The sequence below is a fragment of the Pelodiscus sinensis genome, chromosome 4, assembly GCF_052426305.1.
Source record: "Pelodiscus sinensis isolate ZL-2025 chromosome 4, ASM5242630v1, whole genome shotgun sequence".
Taxonomy (NCBI): domain Eukaryota; kingdom Metazoa; phylum Chordata; order Testudines; family Trionychidae; genus Pelodiscus; species Pelodiscus sinensis.
In genome coordinates, this window is record NC_143055.1 from 58,158,041 (window position 1) to 58,174,788 (window position 16,748).

Here is a 16,748-nt window from a genome sequence, read left to right on the forward strand (position 1 = left end):
CCATTGTGTGTGTCAGCCCATCCCATAGATGAACTGCAGCCACTTCCACTTTTTAGAGAGATATGTCCAAAATATTAAAATTCTAAATGTGGACAAAAGAATAAATTATTTAATGCTTAGCATACTATAAAGTTGTTTTGTATTAAATGTCTTTGTGAAACCGGGAGCAGATTGCTCCAAAAATAATTAACATACGTTATGTCCTAATTACTAGTGGTCATGATTTCTTCAGTACAGTGTTTTCCACTACAAGTATATTTTGAGAGCAAGATACTAATACTCTTTTTTTTAAAAAATACTTCACATTACAGGTTACCACTGGGATACATCAGACTGGATGCCAGGTGTTCAACTTCCCGGTATCCAGGAGTACCCGAATTATGAGGTGGTTGAAGAACCAGCTCCTCTTTACACAGACCCAAATGCCATTGATACAGATTACTATCCTGGAGGCTATGACATAGAAAGTGATTTTCCACCTCCACCAGATGACTTTCCTGCTCCCGATGAGCTCCCGCCGTTACCACCAGAATACAGTGACCAGTTTGAATCAATACAGCCACCTAGAGACATGCCAGCCGTGGGAAGCTTAGGTTCTTCTACAAGAAGCAGGCAGAGGTTCAACCTTAATCAATACCTTCCCCATCATTACCCAGCAGATATGTCAGAACCTCAGAACACAACCAGTGGAGTCAACAGTAATTACAGAGAACCTTATGCTCCTTATACTTTAGGGTACAATAGAGACTTTGAAGCACCCCCTATAGACAACATGTCCCTGTCTGTGTACGCTTCCACGGCTTCATGTTCCGATGTGTCAGCATGCTGTGAAATGGGATCTGAGGTAATGATGAGTGACTATGAGAGTGGAGATGATGGCCACTTTGAAGATGTGACAATTCCTTCACTTGATTCCAAACAACATACAGAAGTCTGACACACTCACTCAACAAAAGTGCCTAGGCTTTACTGAACTTTAAGGATTCTTGAAGAGCTTTTTATTCTTGGCAGCAGTGCTTGAACGCTTTTGTTTAGTGAGCTAAAACTGGCATGGCTGCACTGGATCATGCAGCTCATTTCAACATATTAGCCTATTTCCATTTCCTGACCTACTTACTGTATGGACAGATTAAAGGTTTCCATTGGCTGTGCCATTTCTAAAAGTGTTTTTTGTACTTACTTTGTCTGTTGTTTAAAAAAAATTACAAAAAACCCATATACCATTTCACCATGTTAGCATGATTCATGTATTTATATAGTTCTGATGCAAATTAATTTTCTCCAGTCTTTTATGTAAATTTTATGTACAGTTTTGATTTTAATAGTTTTAACTCGATTTTGTAGATATTTTGTGAATTTGTTTTCCACTGAATCTAGTGGTGTTAGTGTGTCATTAAACTAGCACCCTGACTTTTATTATTGGGGCTTCACTGTATGTATTTTTTTCCCCCACTGAGTTTTGGCATTTCATTATAAGAATTTCAGCATATATATGCAATTCCAGCTGTACATAGGTTAGACGAGATCTGATATTTTCTGGGTCAGATATATGGAAATGTCTTAAATGGGTTGCTGTATTTTAGAACTGTAAACATTTTTCCCTTCTTGGAAAGTGTGTTGGAGACCTCTGCATACCTGTATAGAACCAACACCACCACGACACAGTTTTTATAGTGTCTGTATATTTGTGATGCAATGGTCTTGTAAAGGTTTTTACTGAAAACTACCATTAGCCAGGCTTTCTTACTGACAATAAATTATTAATAAAATACTTTAGCTTTCCTCTGTGTATCTGTTATGTATTATACAAAGGAGACAAGGCATTCAGTGCTGCGTTTTTAAAATCTGTATTTACTTTGTGCTCTATAGTGTTTGCTCCAAGCAACCCCTTTTTTTCCCTTTTTAAAAATCAAACTGCAACTGTGTTAGGTGCCCACTAGATGACAGTGTGTGACTATTTAATGTTTTTGTTTTATTTTTAATAAATCTGGCTAGTATGAATAAAGATGCATACAAAACTTAAATAGCCTTCTCACTATTTCACACTTTCTTTTAAAAATTTATTTGAATTAATTAAATTACCAACTACCTAAATTGTGAAGCATTTGAAACAACAGTAAAATACATATAAAAAGTTTTGTAATATTCATAATTATTTTTCTGAAGCAGTTTTTGCCTGTATCATGCATACAACTTCTTACAAGTGTTTTCCAAAGAGTGCATCAACTTTTTGGTGTGTGGGTTTTTTTTTTTTTTTTTGTTCCCTACTCACTTCCACTATTCGAAGTTTCAATGTTGTTCCCTGTGCACCAGTGAGCAATTCTTCTGACACTACAGTGCATTACCTTTGTCAACATGAGCCTGGTAGCTAAATGTTGCAATCTGGCCCTGCATACCTAAATTCTTAGATATAAATTTGACAGTGAGTGGCTCTAACGTAAACAATAGATTTTTTTTTTAATGATATAGTGAAAAGGCTGGAGACTGGAATTAAGATAAATGAAGGACAGAGATGTTGAATCAGTTGGCCTTTTTTCTTTACATCTCTTACCATGAGACTAGAACAATTACTTCAAAGGACTTCGTTAATAAAATCATCTGTTTATTAAATGGCTTAGAGTGGTTAATAAATCTTGTGTCAAAGAGCTGATTGGGAAGGTTGCTGGTGCAATCTTTAATAAACCCAGTATTTTGGGTCAGTCCCTCACTGGTAAAGCCAGTGCCATTTTTTCTCAGGATTGCATAGTGGTTGGTTCTCTGTAAGATTCAACTTTGAAAGTTACACCAGCGTGGGCCTCTGTCAATGTGAGGAAAACATTACTTCTGCACGGACTAAAGCAGCTTCCTAATTGGTGTGACCCAATAGAAGGAAGAGATGACAGTCTAATATGCCAGCCTGACATTTTCTTAAGCAACTGAAGCAGAACAAAAATGGTGAGCTAGATCAAAGGGTTGGTATAAACATGGGAGTATGTTTTTAATCAAAGGCTTTGTGCCTTTAACAGAAATTAAGTTTATATCAAAATCAACCAAACTGGGAAAACCTCAGTCAAGCTTTTTAATCTCTGAAGAAAACTGTAAATGTTGAGACAGCTTTTCAATTATTGTTTGTGGAAAAAAGGACAGTAGTAGAAAAATGAATGAAATCAGTAGAAAATGTTCCACCCCCAATTGTCTTTTATTGACAAAAGAGCATTGTGCTAATCATTAATTTAAAGCAATGGTTCTCAAACTGTGGGTTAGGGCCCCAAAGTGGATCATGACCCTGTTTTAATGGAATTGCTAGGGATGGCATTAGATTTGCATACCCTTGGTCAAATCTTGAGCCCACCATCCAGGGCCAAAGCAAAGCCCAAAGACTTCAACCCTGGGCAGCAAGAGTCATGTTACAGGCTCCCCATTTGGGGCTGAAGTCCTGGGGTTTAGGTGTTGGCCTCCCCTGCCCAATCCAAGATGGGGGGGCTCAAGCAAGCTCAGGCTTTGGTCCCCCATCCTAGGGTCATGGAGTCAAAAGGGGGTCTTGATGCATGGAAATTTGAGAACCCCTATTTAAAGGATGGGGAGATCAAGGGCAGAGAAAATGATATGCTGTAACATTATTTGTGTGGGTGAAGCATTAGTCCTCTGTTTAACCATAGAGAAGAAATTCATTACATGCTGCCTTCTCATGAATGCTGGAATCTATTGCCTGCTTTGAGTGTAATGGTTCTGACCAAATTTATCATCATTCAAAAAAGAAGCTTCAGGGGGTAGCCAGGTTAGTCTATATAGGATAAACTTAACAACAAAAGAAGAAAGAGGGGGGAAGGAAAAAGAGCTTCCTTCCCTCTTCTCCCCTATTTATTTTGGGTCTGCACATCCTAAACTCATAACTCCGGTCATCTGAAGAAGTGGGCTGTGCCCACGAAAGCTCATGATACTATCTACATGTTTTGTTAGTCTATAAAGTGCTGCCAGACCTTTTGTTGTATTAAAAACAGAGTGCATATCATGAGGAATAAAAAACAATCTGGTGAAACTTGTAACCCTTTTAGAACACTGAATTGATGTTTCCTTTCTATCTGGCATTATCTTGGTCTGCCAATGCTCAGAAATGGGTGAGTAATCTGAATGCCACTATGGAACCACACCGTTCAAAAAAAGGGAATGCACCATGGCTCTGTAGTTGCTGCAGTAACTTTAAAATGATGCACTAAAAGGCACCAGTTTTTCCTGAATGGTCTCAGATGCACTGTAAGGAATGTTAACAGTTAGTTTTGTGCACTTATAAGATGAGGGATGTGTGGTAGGGTTTATATTTCTTTTCATATGAGCTACACTAACTTAAAATATGAATCAAAGTGGTCTAAATTGTGCCTTTTCATTTAGCCCTGTTTATGGGGAGGTCTATGGCTGTCCTTATCTCCTTGTCCCCAGCAGTCGAGGGAGAGAATTTCATTCCTGCCAATCCCAACTGTTCAAAACAGACAGTATGATATACTGTAGATTGTGGTAAGGATGTGGAGTCCTGCTGGCTTGTATAACCTGCTCTTTCCACTCTGAGTCTAGAGAAGCCCCAAAGTAGGCTGTGGGGTTTTTACTTTGGCCCTGCCCCAAGCATTATTATTGCTCCAAAAATGGCTTCACAAAAAGAATTGGGGAAATGACATTATATAAACACCATACTCAATCTACATTAAAGAATGCTGAGGTTGCAAAGTTAAATGTGTAAAAGCCAGGAAAGTGCCCTCATTTAAGTTTTGCACGCTTGTGTCTATGTGTTGACACCGAGCCTTAAGATATCAGACAAAGTGTTTGGACTAGAGGGTGAGTGGTAGTGACATGGTACTTTCAAGGCATGTTGCAGTGATTGTTTCTTGGGCATTTGGGTTGGGCGCTGGGTTCATGAGTAAAAGGTCAGGTATTTTGGCATTGTACGTGACTATTTTTTCGTTTCTGCATGGGCGGTGGATGATGCATTTCCATCATGAGAGTTCTGCTTTTTTAGCTGTGCATTTTAATTGATGTAAAAGTGCCCCAAGACGGAGATGGAGCTTTCAGTTAAATCCAAAGGAAAACTAATTAATTAGGAAATCATTATTTAGCAGGACCCCACTTCAATCAAAGATTGGATGGCACATGGGGAATGCCTGTGAGACTTCTCTTTCCAGTGTGTATAATACATTAAAATAAACACTAAGAAAAAATTGCATACCATATGTACTATTTTTCCCTCTTGATGTTATGTTTGTTATAGTTGGGAGGGATTAAATGTGCTCTGGGTGGAACTCCCTTCAGTTTGTTTGCACAGTAGTGTGGCTTTCACTTGTTCTTTCTCACAGGTGAAATTTCAATGAGTTTTCAAGCTGAGAGGAGGTTGATCAATAAGAGCTCATCTCTCTTATTAGTAGCTTGCTGTACATACAGACAGATCAAAGAATGAGCTACTGCAGAAGTCTTTTTAAATACTTTCCTGAATAAAATTATTTCACAGCAACAGAATATTAATAATGGTAAATGCCTACATTTCTCAATAGGAGCCTAGTGGAATTTTCAAAAGCACCTGGGTGCCTTTGGCCCATTGGAGTATATGAAATCAGTGGGGCTACATCTACACTGGCATGATATTCCGGAAATGCTTTTAACGGAAAAGTTTTCCGTTAAAAGCATTTTCGGAAAAGCGCATCTACATTGGCAGGATGCTTTTCCGCAAAAGCACTTTTTGCGGAAAAGCGTCCATGGCCAATCTAGACGCACTTTTCCGCAAAAAAGCCCCGATCGCCATTTTTGCGATAGGGGCTTCTTTGTGGAAAACAAATCTCTGCTGTCTACACTGGCTCTTTTACGCAAAAGTTTTTCGGAAAAAGACTTTTGCCCGAACGGGAGCAGCATAGTATTTCCGCAAAAGCACTGACAATCTTACATGAGATCGTCAGTGCTTTTGCGGAAATTCAAGCGGCCAGTGTAGACAGCTGGCAAGTTTTTCCGCAAAAGCAGATGATTTTGCGGAAAAACTTGCCAGTCTAGACACAGCTTGGGAGTTAAGCACTTAAGGGCTTTTATATATCCCAGTAGGAACCTGTTTGCATCTTTCAACACCTAAATACCATTGAAAATCTGGGTATGTCTACACTTGCACCCTAGTTCTAACTAGGGATGCAAATGTAGGCATTCGAAATAGTCAATGAAGTGAGGATTTAAATAACCTGCGCTTCATTAGCATGATCTCGCTGGCGCGTTACTCCGATCAACAGCTGTTTCGAAAGTGAAAGTGCACCTCTGTTTGAGGCGTAACGTTAGTTCAAACCAAGGGATTTGGTTCAAACTAACGCATCCCGGCATGCACTTTCACTTTCGAAACAGCTGTTGATCAGAGTAATGCACCGGCGAGACCATGCTATTGAAGCATGGGATATTTAAATCCCTGCTTCATTGACTATTTTGAATGCCTACATTTGCATCCCTAATTAGAACTAGGGTGCAAGTGTAGACATACCCTCTGAGAATACCAACACAGGGCCAAATTTGCAGATATTTATTAACCTGTATTTAGTTTTGAGCACTTTTGGGCAGGCTTTTTCGTGAACCCAGATGGATTGATGGCTTCATTTGGAGAGCATATGGTTCTGCATGGTTTCTGCATGGTACAAAGCAAAACTTTATGGTTCTTACTTTGCTAAATTTTAGGGAAACTCCTCCCGCTCCCAACCTCAAAATCAAACAATCGCGTCCAGACAAATGTGTATAAAATAACAAAAATTAAGGACACTAGGGGGCTTTCTCTCTTTTTTTTTTTTTTTTTTTTTTCGTGAAGCTAACAATTTTTTGACAGGTCTAATAATTCTTTTGCTACTGAAAATAAATTCAATTGGCAGCGAGAATTTTGTATGTAGCATATTGAAGTAGGAACATGTAATTTGCTTTGATCTTGACTGAAACCTAAAGAGACAGAGCTGGTTTGAGAGAAATTTACTAATTAAGTTAGTTTATATCAAGCTATAGTGTAAGTTCCTGAATGTCTTTTTCACAAGTTGTACTTGTCGGCAAAGCGGGCTCTAGAATATCAAAGATCAATGTCTATTTATTATTTGCTGTCTAACACATCACAAATATTCTTCCCTTGTTACTATATTGCTTGAGCTTTTGTTACAATAAGGTCTACTGGACAGCAACCTTATATAACCTAACAAAATATGAATAGAAATCTCTGTAGAATTAGGTACCAGCTATGGCTATAAAAATATAGTGATTAATCAGCAATATTCAAGTAGTTGAGTTTTTAGAGCATTCTCTGAGATGAGAGCTGTGTTTCATGAATGTCTCTTGTAAACCCCCTGCTGCTGGTGATCATCTTTCAATTTCTTTATCAATAGTTGAATATACATCAGGAGAGAAGATTTTTACAGTATGTATGAGGAACTGCAGTCATACCTCTCATTAGTGATAGCATGACTCATTCACATGAGTCCCACTGCAACAATTTGAAAATAAACATGAGGGACGGTGTTCAGATTTGGCATAACTAAAGTGGTATATATTGAAAGAGATTACGTTGTATCAACAATTCGAACTTCCATGTTTTATTCCTTGTTTTAATATTTAACTCAAACAATAAATAATTCTTCTGTGCGAGTGAAGACTTCAGGAATCCCACGTTGAAATAACATACCTTTTGGAAGGTTACTAGGAGGCTATTAAGAGATCACCTGATTTCTCAAAGGTAATAAGAGGAAAATGAGAGTTACACCCAAGGAAATAGAGTAACATGATTTATACCAGAATTACCTTCCATTTCTGCCAATGAAAGCAACAATGTAACCAATCTGTTGAATGGACTACAATTATTATCATTCAACATTACTGTCATACATGTGACCTCAAATAGTCTGTACTCCTTAGATGTCTTTATTAAAGCAATTATTTCCTGGTCATAAGCAGCTCTTCAGGAATATTTTTAGATCCTGGTAGTTCATACAACATTATAAAATGTGTTGTAATTCAGAGCAGAGCTTTTTACTCTAGATCACTTTGAAAGAGACCAAGCACAGACTTGAGCCAGGCTCTGTCACATCCTAAGCCAGTGCCCTAACCACCAGGCTCCAGAGTCTTTTCTGCCTGTCTTCTTCCAGGAATGAAAATGAAATTGCTTCCACAAAACATTTTAGGCTTTGACAAAATAGGTTATTTTGACAAAACTTTCTTTCTCCAAAAATGTGCCCATGAGCTTTACTGATTTGATACAAAACTGGGCAGGTGGGGCTGGAGAGCTAGGCTAAACTGTGAAGAACATTCAAGATTAGAACAAGACTTTGTATGTAATATGGTATAGATGGATGGACCTGTGAAGCGACTCTTAAGACAGGAATGATCTGGTCATTGAAATGTCAAGCCGAGACAAACCTGGAGAGAAATGTTTTACCTGGAGTGGAGGAGGACAAAGTTGTGGTAAAAATACTACACAGGAGGAGGTTGCAGTGAAAGGCGCTTAGAAAAATGTTGACCGTGTTGAAACTGAGATCCCCATGAAGCTGAGGCAGGGTTCCAAACTCCCAGCCTGTTCTCAGCAATTTTCAAAACCTGCCTGGTTTTCTGCCTGCTCATTGGTAGCCGGTTGGTGAGGGCTCCAAGCTCCTCAGTAGCTCATTTGGGGATTGTCCCCTGAGTCAGGGACCCCAAGGTTTGTAGATGCGGGATAGCTATCCAAGTCCTGTTCATGGAGATTTTGAAATGTTTGGTTTTAAATAAGAACAGAACTAAATTCTGAAATTGAGATCATCAGTACAATGGAATTACCTTTCTTTGCTCTGCTCTTTCAGGAGTTAAGATGCAAAATCATAAAAGCTTGAATGACAGTTTTGGTGGTTTGAACAAACATCATAGAATCCTATAGTTGGAAGAGACCTCAGGAGGTCAACGAGTCCAACTCCCTGGACAAAGCAGGACCAACCCCAACTAAATCATCCCAGCCAGGGCTTTGTCAAGCTGGGACTTAAAAACCTCTAGGGATGGAGATTCTACGACCTCCCTAGGTAACCCATTCCAGTGCTTCACCACCCTCCTAGTGAAATAGTTTTTCCCTAATGTCCAACATAGATCTCCCCTCCCTGCAACTTGAGACCACTGCTTCTTGTTCTGTCATCCATCACCACTGAGAACAGCTTCTCTCCATCCTCTTTGGAGCCGCCCTTGAAAGAGTTAAAGAAGAAAGATCAGTTCTTTGAAATGTGATGTAAAACAGAGCAGTAACATTTAAACGTGGTCAGGAAAGATGGGCATAGACGTGCTGAGTCAGACAGTGCCTGCCTGCTGATCACAGTTACCAAGTAAGGAAGGCTTGAGGAAAAAGGTCAGAAATTCAGTTTTGGCTTGTTAAGTTTAGATGCTGACGGGAAATCCACAAGGAGAGGTCAGCAAGAGAGGCAGAGGTCAGTGAGTGGGGGAAGAGGGACGGCACTGCTGTAGTGCAGTGGCAATGCTGATTCCCTGACAGAGGAGTAGTTATGGTACCATCCTGTATATTTATTAGATCACCTGTAGTATCTGAGCCCCACCAAGTCTTTATCCTCATCATATCCCTGTGAGGTTGGGAAGTGCTGAGATCAGGCCTGCTGGTGGCGGGCAGGAGGGGAAAGAGAAGGCAGTTGCCCTGGGGCCCAGGGCTCCAGCCACTGCTACTGCTAGTTGTCAGAGCCCTAGGCCATGCTAAGGGCGGGAGAGGAGGGCATCAGCTGTGCTCCAGGCAGCGCTAAGGGCTGGCTGCATTTGGCTCCCACTCCTTCTCGGAATGCAGAGCTGCCCCCTCCCCTTCCCCCCACACACACACCTCACCCACAGGCCTGCAGAGGCTGATAGCTCTGCTGGCTCTGATCCCCTTTTTTACAAATAGCCTCTCTCTACCTGAGTAGTCCACATAACTTGCCCGGAGTGATGCAGGACTTTTGTGGTCAGCAGATACTGAACCCACTTATTCGATAACCCAAGCTAGTGCACTAATCACTGATCCATATTTACTCAAAACTGGAGCACACTGGATTTTCATACCTGTTTCATACATTTGATGCATATTTTGTATTACTGAGTAACATCCCTATCTATAGTCTGTGTAAGCAAGCACGAGTCAATACATGGTTTATCTCAATGAGTAGACATTTAAACAGGTGCTAAAGGGGCTCTACATTTCATTCTTTTGAACAGTACAACATGTAAGTAAGATTTTTAGGAGGGAGTCAAATTGTTCTGTGCTTATTTTATCTATTATGCATAATGGCTGCAATACGGTCTTTGTGAAAATGGCTCAGTGATTAGGTTTTATAAGGGTATATTAAAATGGCTTAAACAATTTAATCTGTGAACAAGTGACTAGAGCTAAAGACAGGCACTTTCAAACTAAAACTAAATACATATGCAAAATACACAAAGGGCCTTCTCTGCTTAGTTTCCCTTGAAAATTACTTACTTTGCTGCAAAAAAAGAACTATTGAGAGAGATGTTAACGTTGCAATGAGGATATAAAATATTTTTACATACAAATGATGTCATGTTTCTCCTAATGGACCAGGAGTACTCAACCAAACTCTGAGAGAGCAATTTCTGTATTTTACCATTCCTAAAATTAGGAGGAAAAGTAAGGTAAGCATATTGTCCCTGTAATACATTGTATGATAATTTCTCGATGGAAGTTTAAATGGGTATCTAAGGTTTCTATTGAAAAAATGGCTTAAACATGAAGAATAATGTTTATACAATGGCAAATATTATGAAATGGTTTAATAGACTATAGGGGACAGAATGAAAATGACAGAAACAGTTACTATTCAGGTTTAATTATGTTTCTGGGAATCCACCCTAGTAGTTACCTAATACACTTGTAAAACAATTATAATTGAAAAAGTTAACAAAAATACTTGAAACTCACAAGTACTCAAAAGAATGGAGGTACAGATTTGGTTTTATTTTTTTCTGAGCATAATCATCCATCCCCAACTATAAAGTAAATAACCAAAATACTAATTAGCTTAGCAAGGTATGTACATTTATTTTATATTCAAAATAATTACTTTTTGTACTATGTCATATGCTATTTGAATATCACCCATGGTATTGATAAAAATTAACAGATAAGTATAAGTACCATTGAAATACATTATTTTATTTTGATCATTCTGAAGTAAAACTTTACTTGACTCCGACAACTGTGATATATAAAGGTTTCCAACAATCTCTCTTCAGCTTGTTTTCACACCTTAGAAAAGACAGATCAATATTATCATAGTGTAAACTTGCAAACATATCTTCCAAAAACAACCATAGCAGTTTTATCAAGTCAACTAAATTGGGCCTACACAAAGAATTGTGTCCCCATGCTGTCAGGATTCCTCCAACTTGTTTTCCTCAATGCAAAGAAGGCTGCTGATCAATATGTAACTTGTGCCTGTTTTAATGCTCTGTTGGCTTTTTCCATCAATGTTTGGGTAGATGATGCTCATTTATCTACATGTTCAGGTATTTACAGAATGCAAGCCACTGTAGTATCTAGGCATCCTCCCCGCCCCAATCAACTCCTTTTTACAAGTGGGGAAATTGAGGCACAGAAAAGTGACTTGTGTGTAATTAACCAGCAGGCCAGGATGGAAAGGGCCTAGTCTAGCACTCTACCTGCTCCATCTATCTCAGCTGACATTGACAGGTGCTTAGTCAGTTGTGTAATTACATTGTACTCATGGGGAATGGACAATTGTAAAATATATTTTTGAAAATGGAAAAGAGCTCTGAACAGGCAGAACAATGACCAATGTGAGCCATATGGTATGTAGGAGACTAGGTTGATAGTAGCTTGCGCATGATGTATATCTGGGACCTGAACATGAAATCTCTAGACTAGACGTGAGAGTGCCAGCTACTGAGTTACAAACATGACAAACCATCACTACAAGGGTTTACTATTTGCTTATGTTTTTCTGCTTGATAACTCTCAAGACATTGGATTCTGAGTCCAGGGTGCGGTTTGTTTTCATTAAGAGGGCACAGCCTGTGGATGTGAGCTCTTTTGTCACGTACACGAGTCTGTACACGAGTAAAACAAGGGCAATGAGATTATTTGCAAATACTTTGCAGCTGGAATAGTAATTACAAAAAAGGGTCTGGCTCCATTTTGCCTGTTTATTTTGCTTTGCTAAATGCAGAGGGCAATCACTGGTATAGAACAAAAGGTAAATAACCTCAATCAGTGTTTAAAATGTGAAAAGGTTTGAGCAGAAGCTCTGTTGAACTGCAGAATGATAATATGGATTTATCTCTTGTGGAGAAGGATAAAAGTCACCTTGAAAAAATTAGTAAGGACAGCTGTATTCTGTTAAAATGGTCCCAAAGGCTTTGTGTTGCCTTTATACATTTTATTCCATGCTTGGGTTCCTGCTGCATTTGCCTGCTTACGGCCACACAGCAACAGAGAGTTTATTAACCAAAGCCTGTTGTTGCATAAAGTGGGATTAACTAAGAGGTCTCTTCTTTGCTGGTCTGGATAGGTCTTTTCATTGAGTATTTCATTGTTCATGGGAAGACAGACAGAAAGACATGCCCCAGAAATGACATGCAAAAGATCTTTGGGCTGAAAATTGGATATCATGCCCCCTCTCCCATTGATGTAAGCAGATGTAGGCAATAGCTTAATAATTAGGGGGAAAACTGTTACCATGGGGGTTAGGGAGAAAATACAGTTGGAAAGTATATTAGCTGGATACATTATTATAAAGCAAATTTTCTGATAATGTGTTTTCCATAAGTGACTTCCATAGAAGATAGACTAGGCAGTGTAATAAGGAAGCTGTCTTCCTTAAAGAGAAAAACATTACATATTTGTCACAGTTTGATAGAGTGCTAAATTTGGTGGTGGTTGTGTTTCCAAAGCTTGAAATATACATTTTAATTGTCAAATAAAAATAATCATGTGTAAAACACTCATCAATTCAGCATTCTCTTTTGTCCATAGAAATCTCAGCTTGTTTGTGTCAAGATTTTATAATCTCTGCTACCCACAATGGTTTTGCTTTTCTTGCTCTAAATGATAGTAACAAAAGAGACAAATCTCCTTTAATACAAGATATGTCCTTTACTTACATGGTCCCCATTTTAATCTTTCTTTCCAGTTATTCTTCAATGAGCATGAAAATCAATTATGTGAACCTCTACTTTATTCATTGTGCTGTTATAGCAACATTCTCCTCCCTCTCCCCTCAATGAACTGGCTCGGTCCAATTGGTTAAACATAAATGGAAGTCTTGGAGGTAGGTTGGCTCCTGAATCCTGATGGATTGGCCTGACAATTGAAGGACAATAATCATAGAATCCTAGAACTGGAAGGACCTCAAGAGATCATAAAGTCCAGTCCCTTGCCCTGATGGCAGGACCAAGCACCATCTAGATCAAGCATGTCAAACAGGTCTCTGGTGGGCCGTATGCAGCCCAATCGAAATTTTTTGCAGCCCGCCACTGCATTTTTATAAAAGAATAAAGTGCGGCCCACTGGCCACTCAGAGCATGTGGCCAAGTGCAGATCACAGCCGGCCGACCTGCTGCTCTGCATATAGCACTGCAGTGACTGCTCATGGCTGGCTGGGCTCTGCACTCTGTGTGCGGTGCTCAAGCAACTGGTCATGGCCAGCCGGGTCACTCTGTGCTGGGTGCTCCAGCATGTATTCACAGCTGGCCAGCCGCTCTGCACAGGCATCAAGCACCTACTCACAGCTGGCCTCTGTGCTCATGCCGCCCCAGTGCCTGAGGAAGAAATGTGTGGTGGCACCGGGACTCAGGCATTAGGCTGGGAGTGCCTGGCTCTGGGGGAGATGAGGGGGATATTTTGTTAATATTTTGTTTTTTATTTATTTATTCCCAAATAAAGTCACAAAATGTATATTAATTTTATATCAATAAATGTCAATTTTTTGCAATTGCATGAATTTTATATGTTTATGTAACAATCTCAAACTTAAAGTATCTGACATTTTCACAGAAGCTTGTTCTATTTGATTAACCATAATCTATACTTGTTTTTATTTCAACAAAACAAGGTATTTATCATATAAAACATTAAAAAGTACCTTAAATTTATATTTAAATTAAAAATTATCTTATATAGGCAAATACAATAGCTTGATGTGTAAAATTGTCATTATATTAAAACAAGACATGAAAAAGTATAAAATATAATCTATAATAATAAATAATTATGACTTTCTGAGAGAAGGACATTTTCTTTGGTGGCCCTGAAAGCTATCAATTTTTGTTTGTGCGGCCCTCAGTAGGCTTTGAGTTTGACATGCCTGGTCTAGATCATCCCTGATAGATGTCTGCCTAACCTACTCTTAACAGTTGAACTGTAATGCCTCACTACTGTTGACCCCAAATACTCAAAAAAATCTTGGGTCAAGCCCTACAAATCATTAATAGCTTAAAATTAATATGATTTTCAAAATAAATTTGTGGTTCTCTTTATTCCTCTAGGTTTCAGAACTTTTGGGGCTCATGTTTTCTCTGCAAGCTGTCAAGCCTTTTCCTTTCCTTTCCTTTCCTTTCCTTTCCTTTCCTTTCCTTTCCTTTCCTAGGTTTTCTTTGCGATCATGACAGCTAGAAACTTTATCAAATAAAAGCTGAGATTCTCATGAATTCACATCACTCTGGGCACTGGGACTTAAAATTGGTAGCCTAAAGTTAGGCTCCTAAATCCTTTTATATGCATCTAAATAGGTGATCTGATTTATGAAACACTCAAGCTCAACAGCTCCCTTTGATTTCAGAGAACGCTGCTCCGTGTTCAGCATTTTTAAAAGCAGAAAAAAAATTCTGATGGCTTGGTTGGGAAGTAAGAGCCAAATTTAAGTCATCTGTTTTTTTAAATACTTGTGCTTATTTTTCCCCCAAAGAAGCACCTTTGCCTTTGGGGCCAGAGTCCCTTCTGAAGGATCCTGTTATCTTTCCTGGAAAAGGAAATTATTTTCCTTCCAAGGACTGCAAATATTTGTTCAGATATCCCTAACATTAACATAAGACATGCTACACTCACAAGCAATAGAGCTTTTATTCAGCCATGTTAAAAATGTACTGTTTTTTCTTTATTCCTTCTTAATGACCAGCTCTAAAAATAGGATTTTGTCCTTAAGATATTGCTGAAGAATCTAAGGAACATTTCATCACCAGACCCCTTGCTATATTGTCCATCTCTCTCTCCAAATCATAGGAAGGATCTGGGTTACCCTGACAGAAGCCACGATGTTAAAAACAAAAGCTATCAAGCATTGTTCCTAAATGCAAATCTAGCCACAGTGGTCTTGTCTATGCTACAATAAGGACAGTCATAAGTAAATAAAAGCTGGTGCTACTGGTTCGTAAGGCTTTGGGGTTTGTTTCCCCTTTCCCTTCAAGAGGATGTTTAATATATGTTTATATTACATATGAACAAGTCACACCTACTTAGAAGTAACTTTATGAGGAAGTCAGTTCAATACAAAACAAACAATAGAAAGAGTGTATTTGGCAAACAGACCTTACAAATCCACATTGGTACTATACGTCATTGCAAGGTTAGGCTTACATATCATCTGAAAGAGCTAATTTAAGTAAGGGCTAAGCAATGGCAATTATAAGCATTTTATTTTGACACAACGTCGATGTGGCAGGTGGGAGGAGGGGGCCAATAGCACAATGAGCTTTCCTTTCTTGCCATTGGCAGGGAAGAAAGTAATTTAAATTTCTTATAGGTGCTGTCATATCGCAACCCACCCCCCAGGAGGGCTCAGGGCATGAGTTGTGGGGGGGAGTTGTGTTATGACAGCACATATATGAAATGTAAGCGTGGGGATGGGGGAGGGGCTCAAGGCAGAGGGTTTGCATGTGTGTGGAAGTTGGGTGCAGAGTCAGGGCCAGGGCCTGGGGATGTGGGAAGCTCAGGGCTGGGGGCTGTGTGTGTATGTATAGGAGAGTGGGGGCCGAGGGTACCATTTAGGTAGGGCTGGGGGGAGCATACAGTTCGTGTCGCTTACTCCTCTGCCCCCTCCCCTCCTCACTCAGAAGTGAGAGAAATAGAGCCAAGCTGTGAATTTTCCTTTTGATTCCTCATAGTGATGGGAAAGGGAAGAGCAAGCAGCATCCTGGTACGTATCTTGGGGGAGGATGTTTTGGCCTGCTTGCTCTCCCTAAATGGTACTCTTGTGTGGGGTAAGGGGCAAGGCTCAGGGCTATCCTGGGCATTGGACTGTCCTGGTCGTGGCCTGGTTACTTGGCTGTGGACGGGATCCTACCTCCCACTATTCCTGTTCCTCATTTGCCCAGCATCCAGCCAGCACAGTGAGAAGGGGGAAGGGAGGAGGGACAAGGCAGCAGAGGTTGGAATGCAGATGCCCCACCAGAAGCCCATCTGGGAACATGAACTCCTCTTACAGAGTGCCCCCAGCCAGCCCCTTTAACCTTCCTGGCTGTCTGCTGCTTAATGCAGCTTACGAGGCCGCTGCCTGCAGGAGAGCTTCAGAAGCATGCCTTGCCTCCTCCTTCAGTGGAGCGCCTCAGGGCCAACTAGCTCTTTCTTGCAGGAGCAGTGCACCAGGGTGCATTGCCTTATTTTCACCTCTGTTCCTTACACCCATGAACAAGGACCAGACAAAAATGCCTTCTTTCGGCTCACGGAAGGTAAGGGTTGTGAGCCTGATTCTGATCTCATTAATATCACTCACCAAATGTCCATTGACTTCAGTGGAGCAGTACTGTATTCTAAGTGATAA

At 39.8% G+C, this 16,748-nt stretch overlaps 1 protein-coding gene across 5 annotated transcripts in view; it reads left to right on the top strand.

Moving 5' to 3' along the window:
* Nucleotides 1–1,771, top strand: part of FAT1 (FAT atypical cadherin 1) — a 168,038-nt gene extending 166,267 nt beyond the window's left edge. For all 5 annotated transcript variants that reach the window (XM_006128452.5, XM_006128448.3, XM_089777886.1 and 2 more), the window contains one exon: nt 312–1,771. In XM_006128452.5, coding sequence (XP_006128514.3) covers nt 312–937 — 626 coding nt within the window. In that variant the 3' untranslated portion in view covers nt 938–1,771. The remainder of the gene's footprint in view (nt 1–311) is intronic.
* The last annotated feature ends 14,977 nt before the right edge of the window (nt 1,772–16,748 follow it).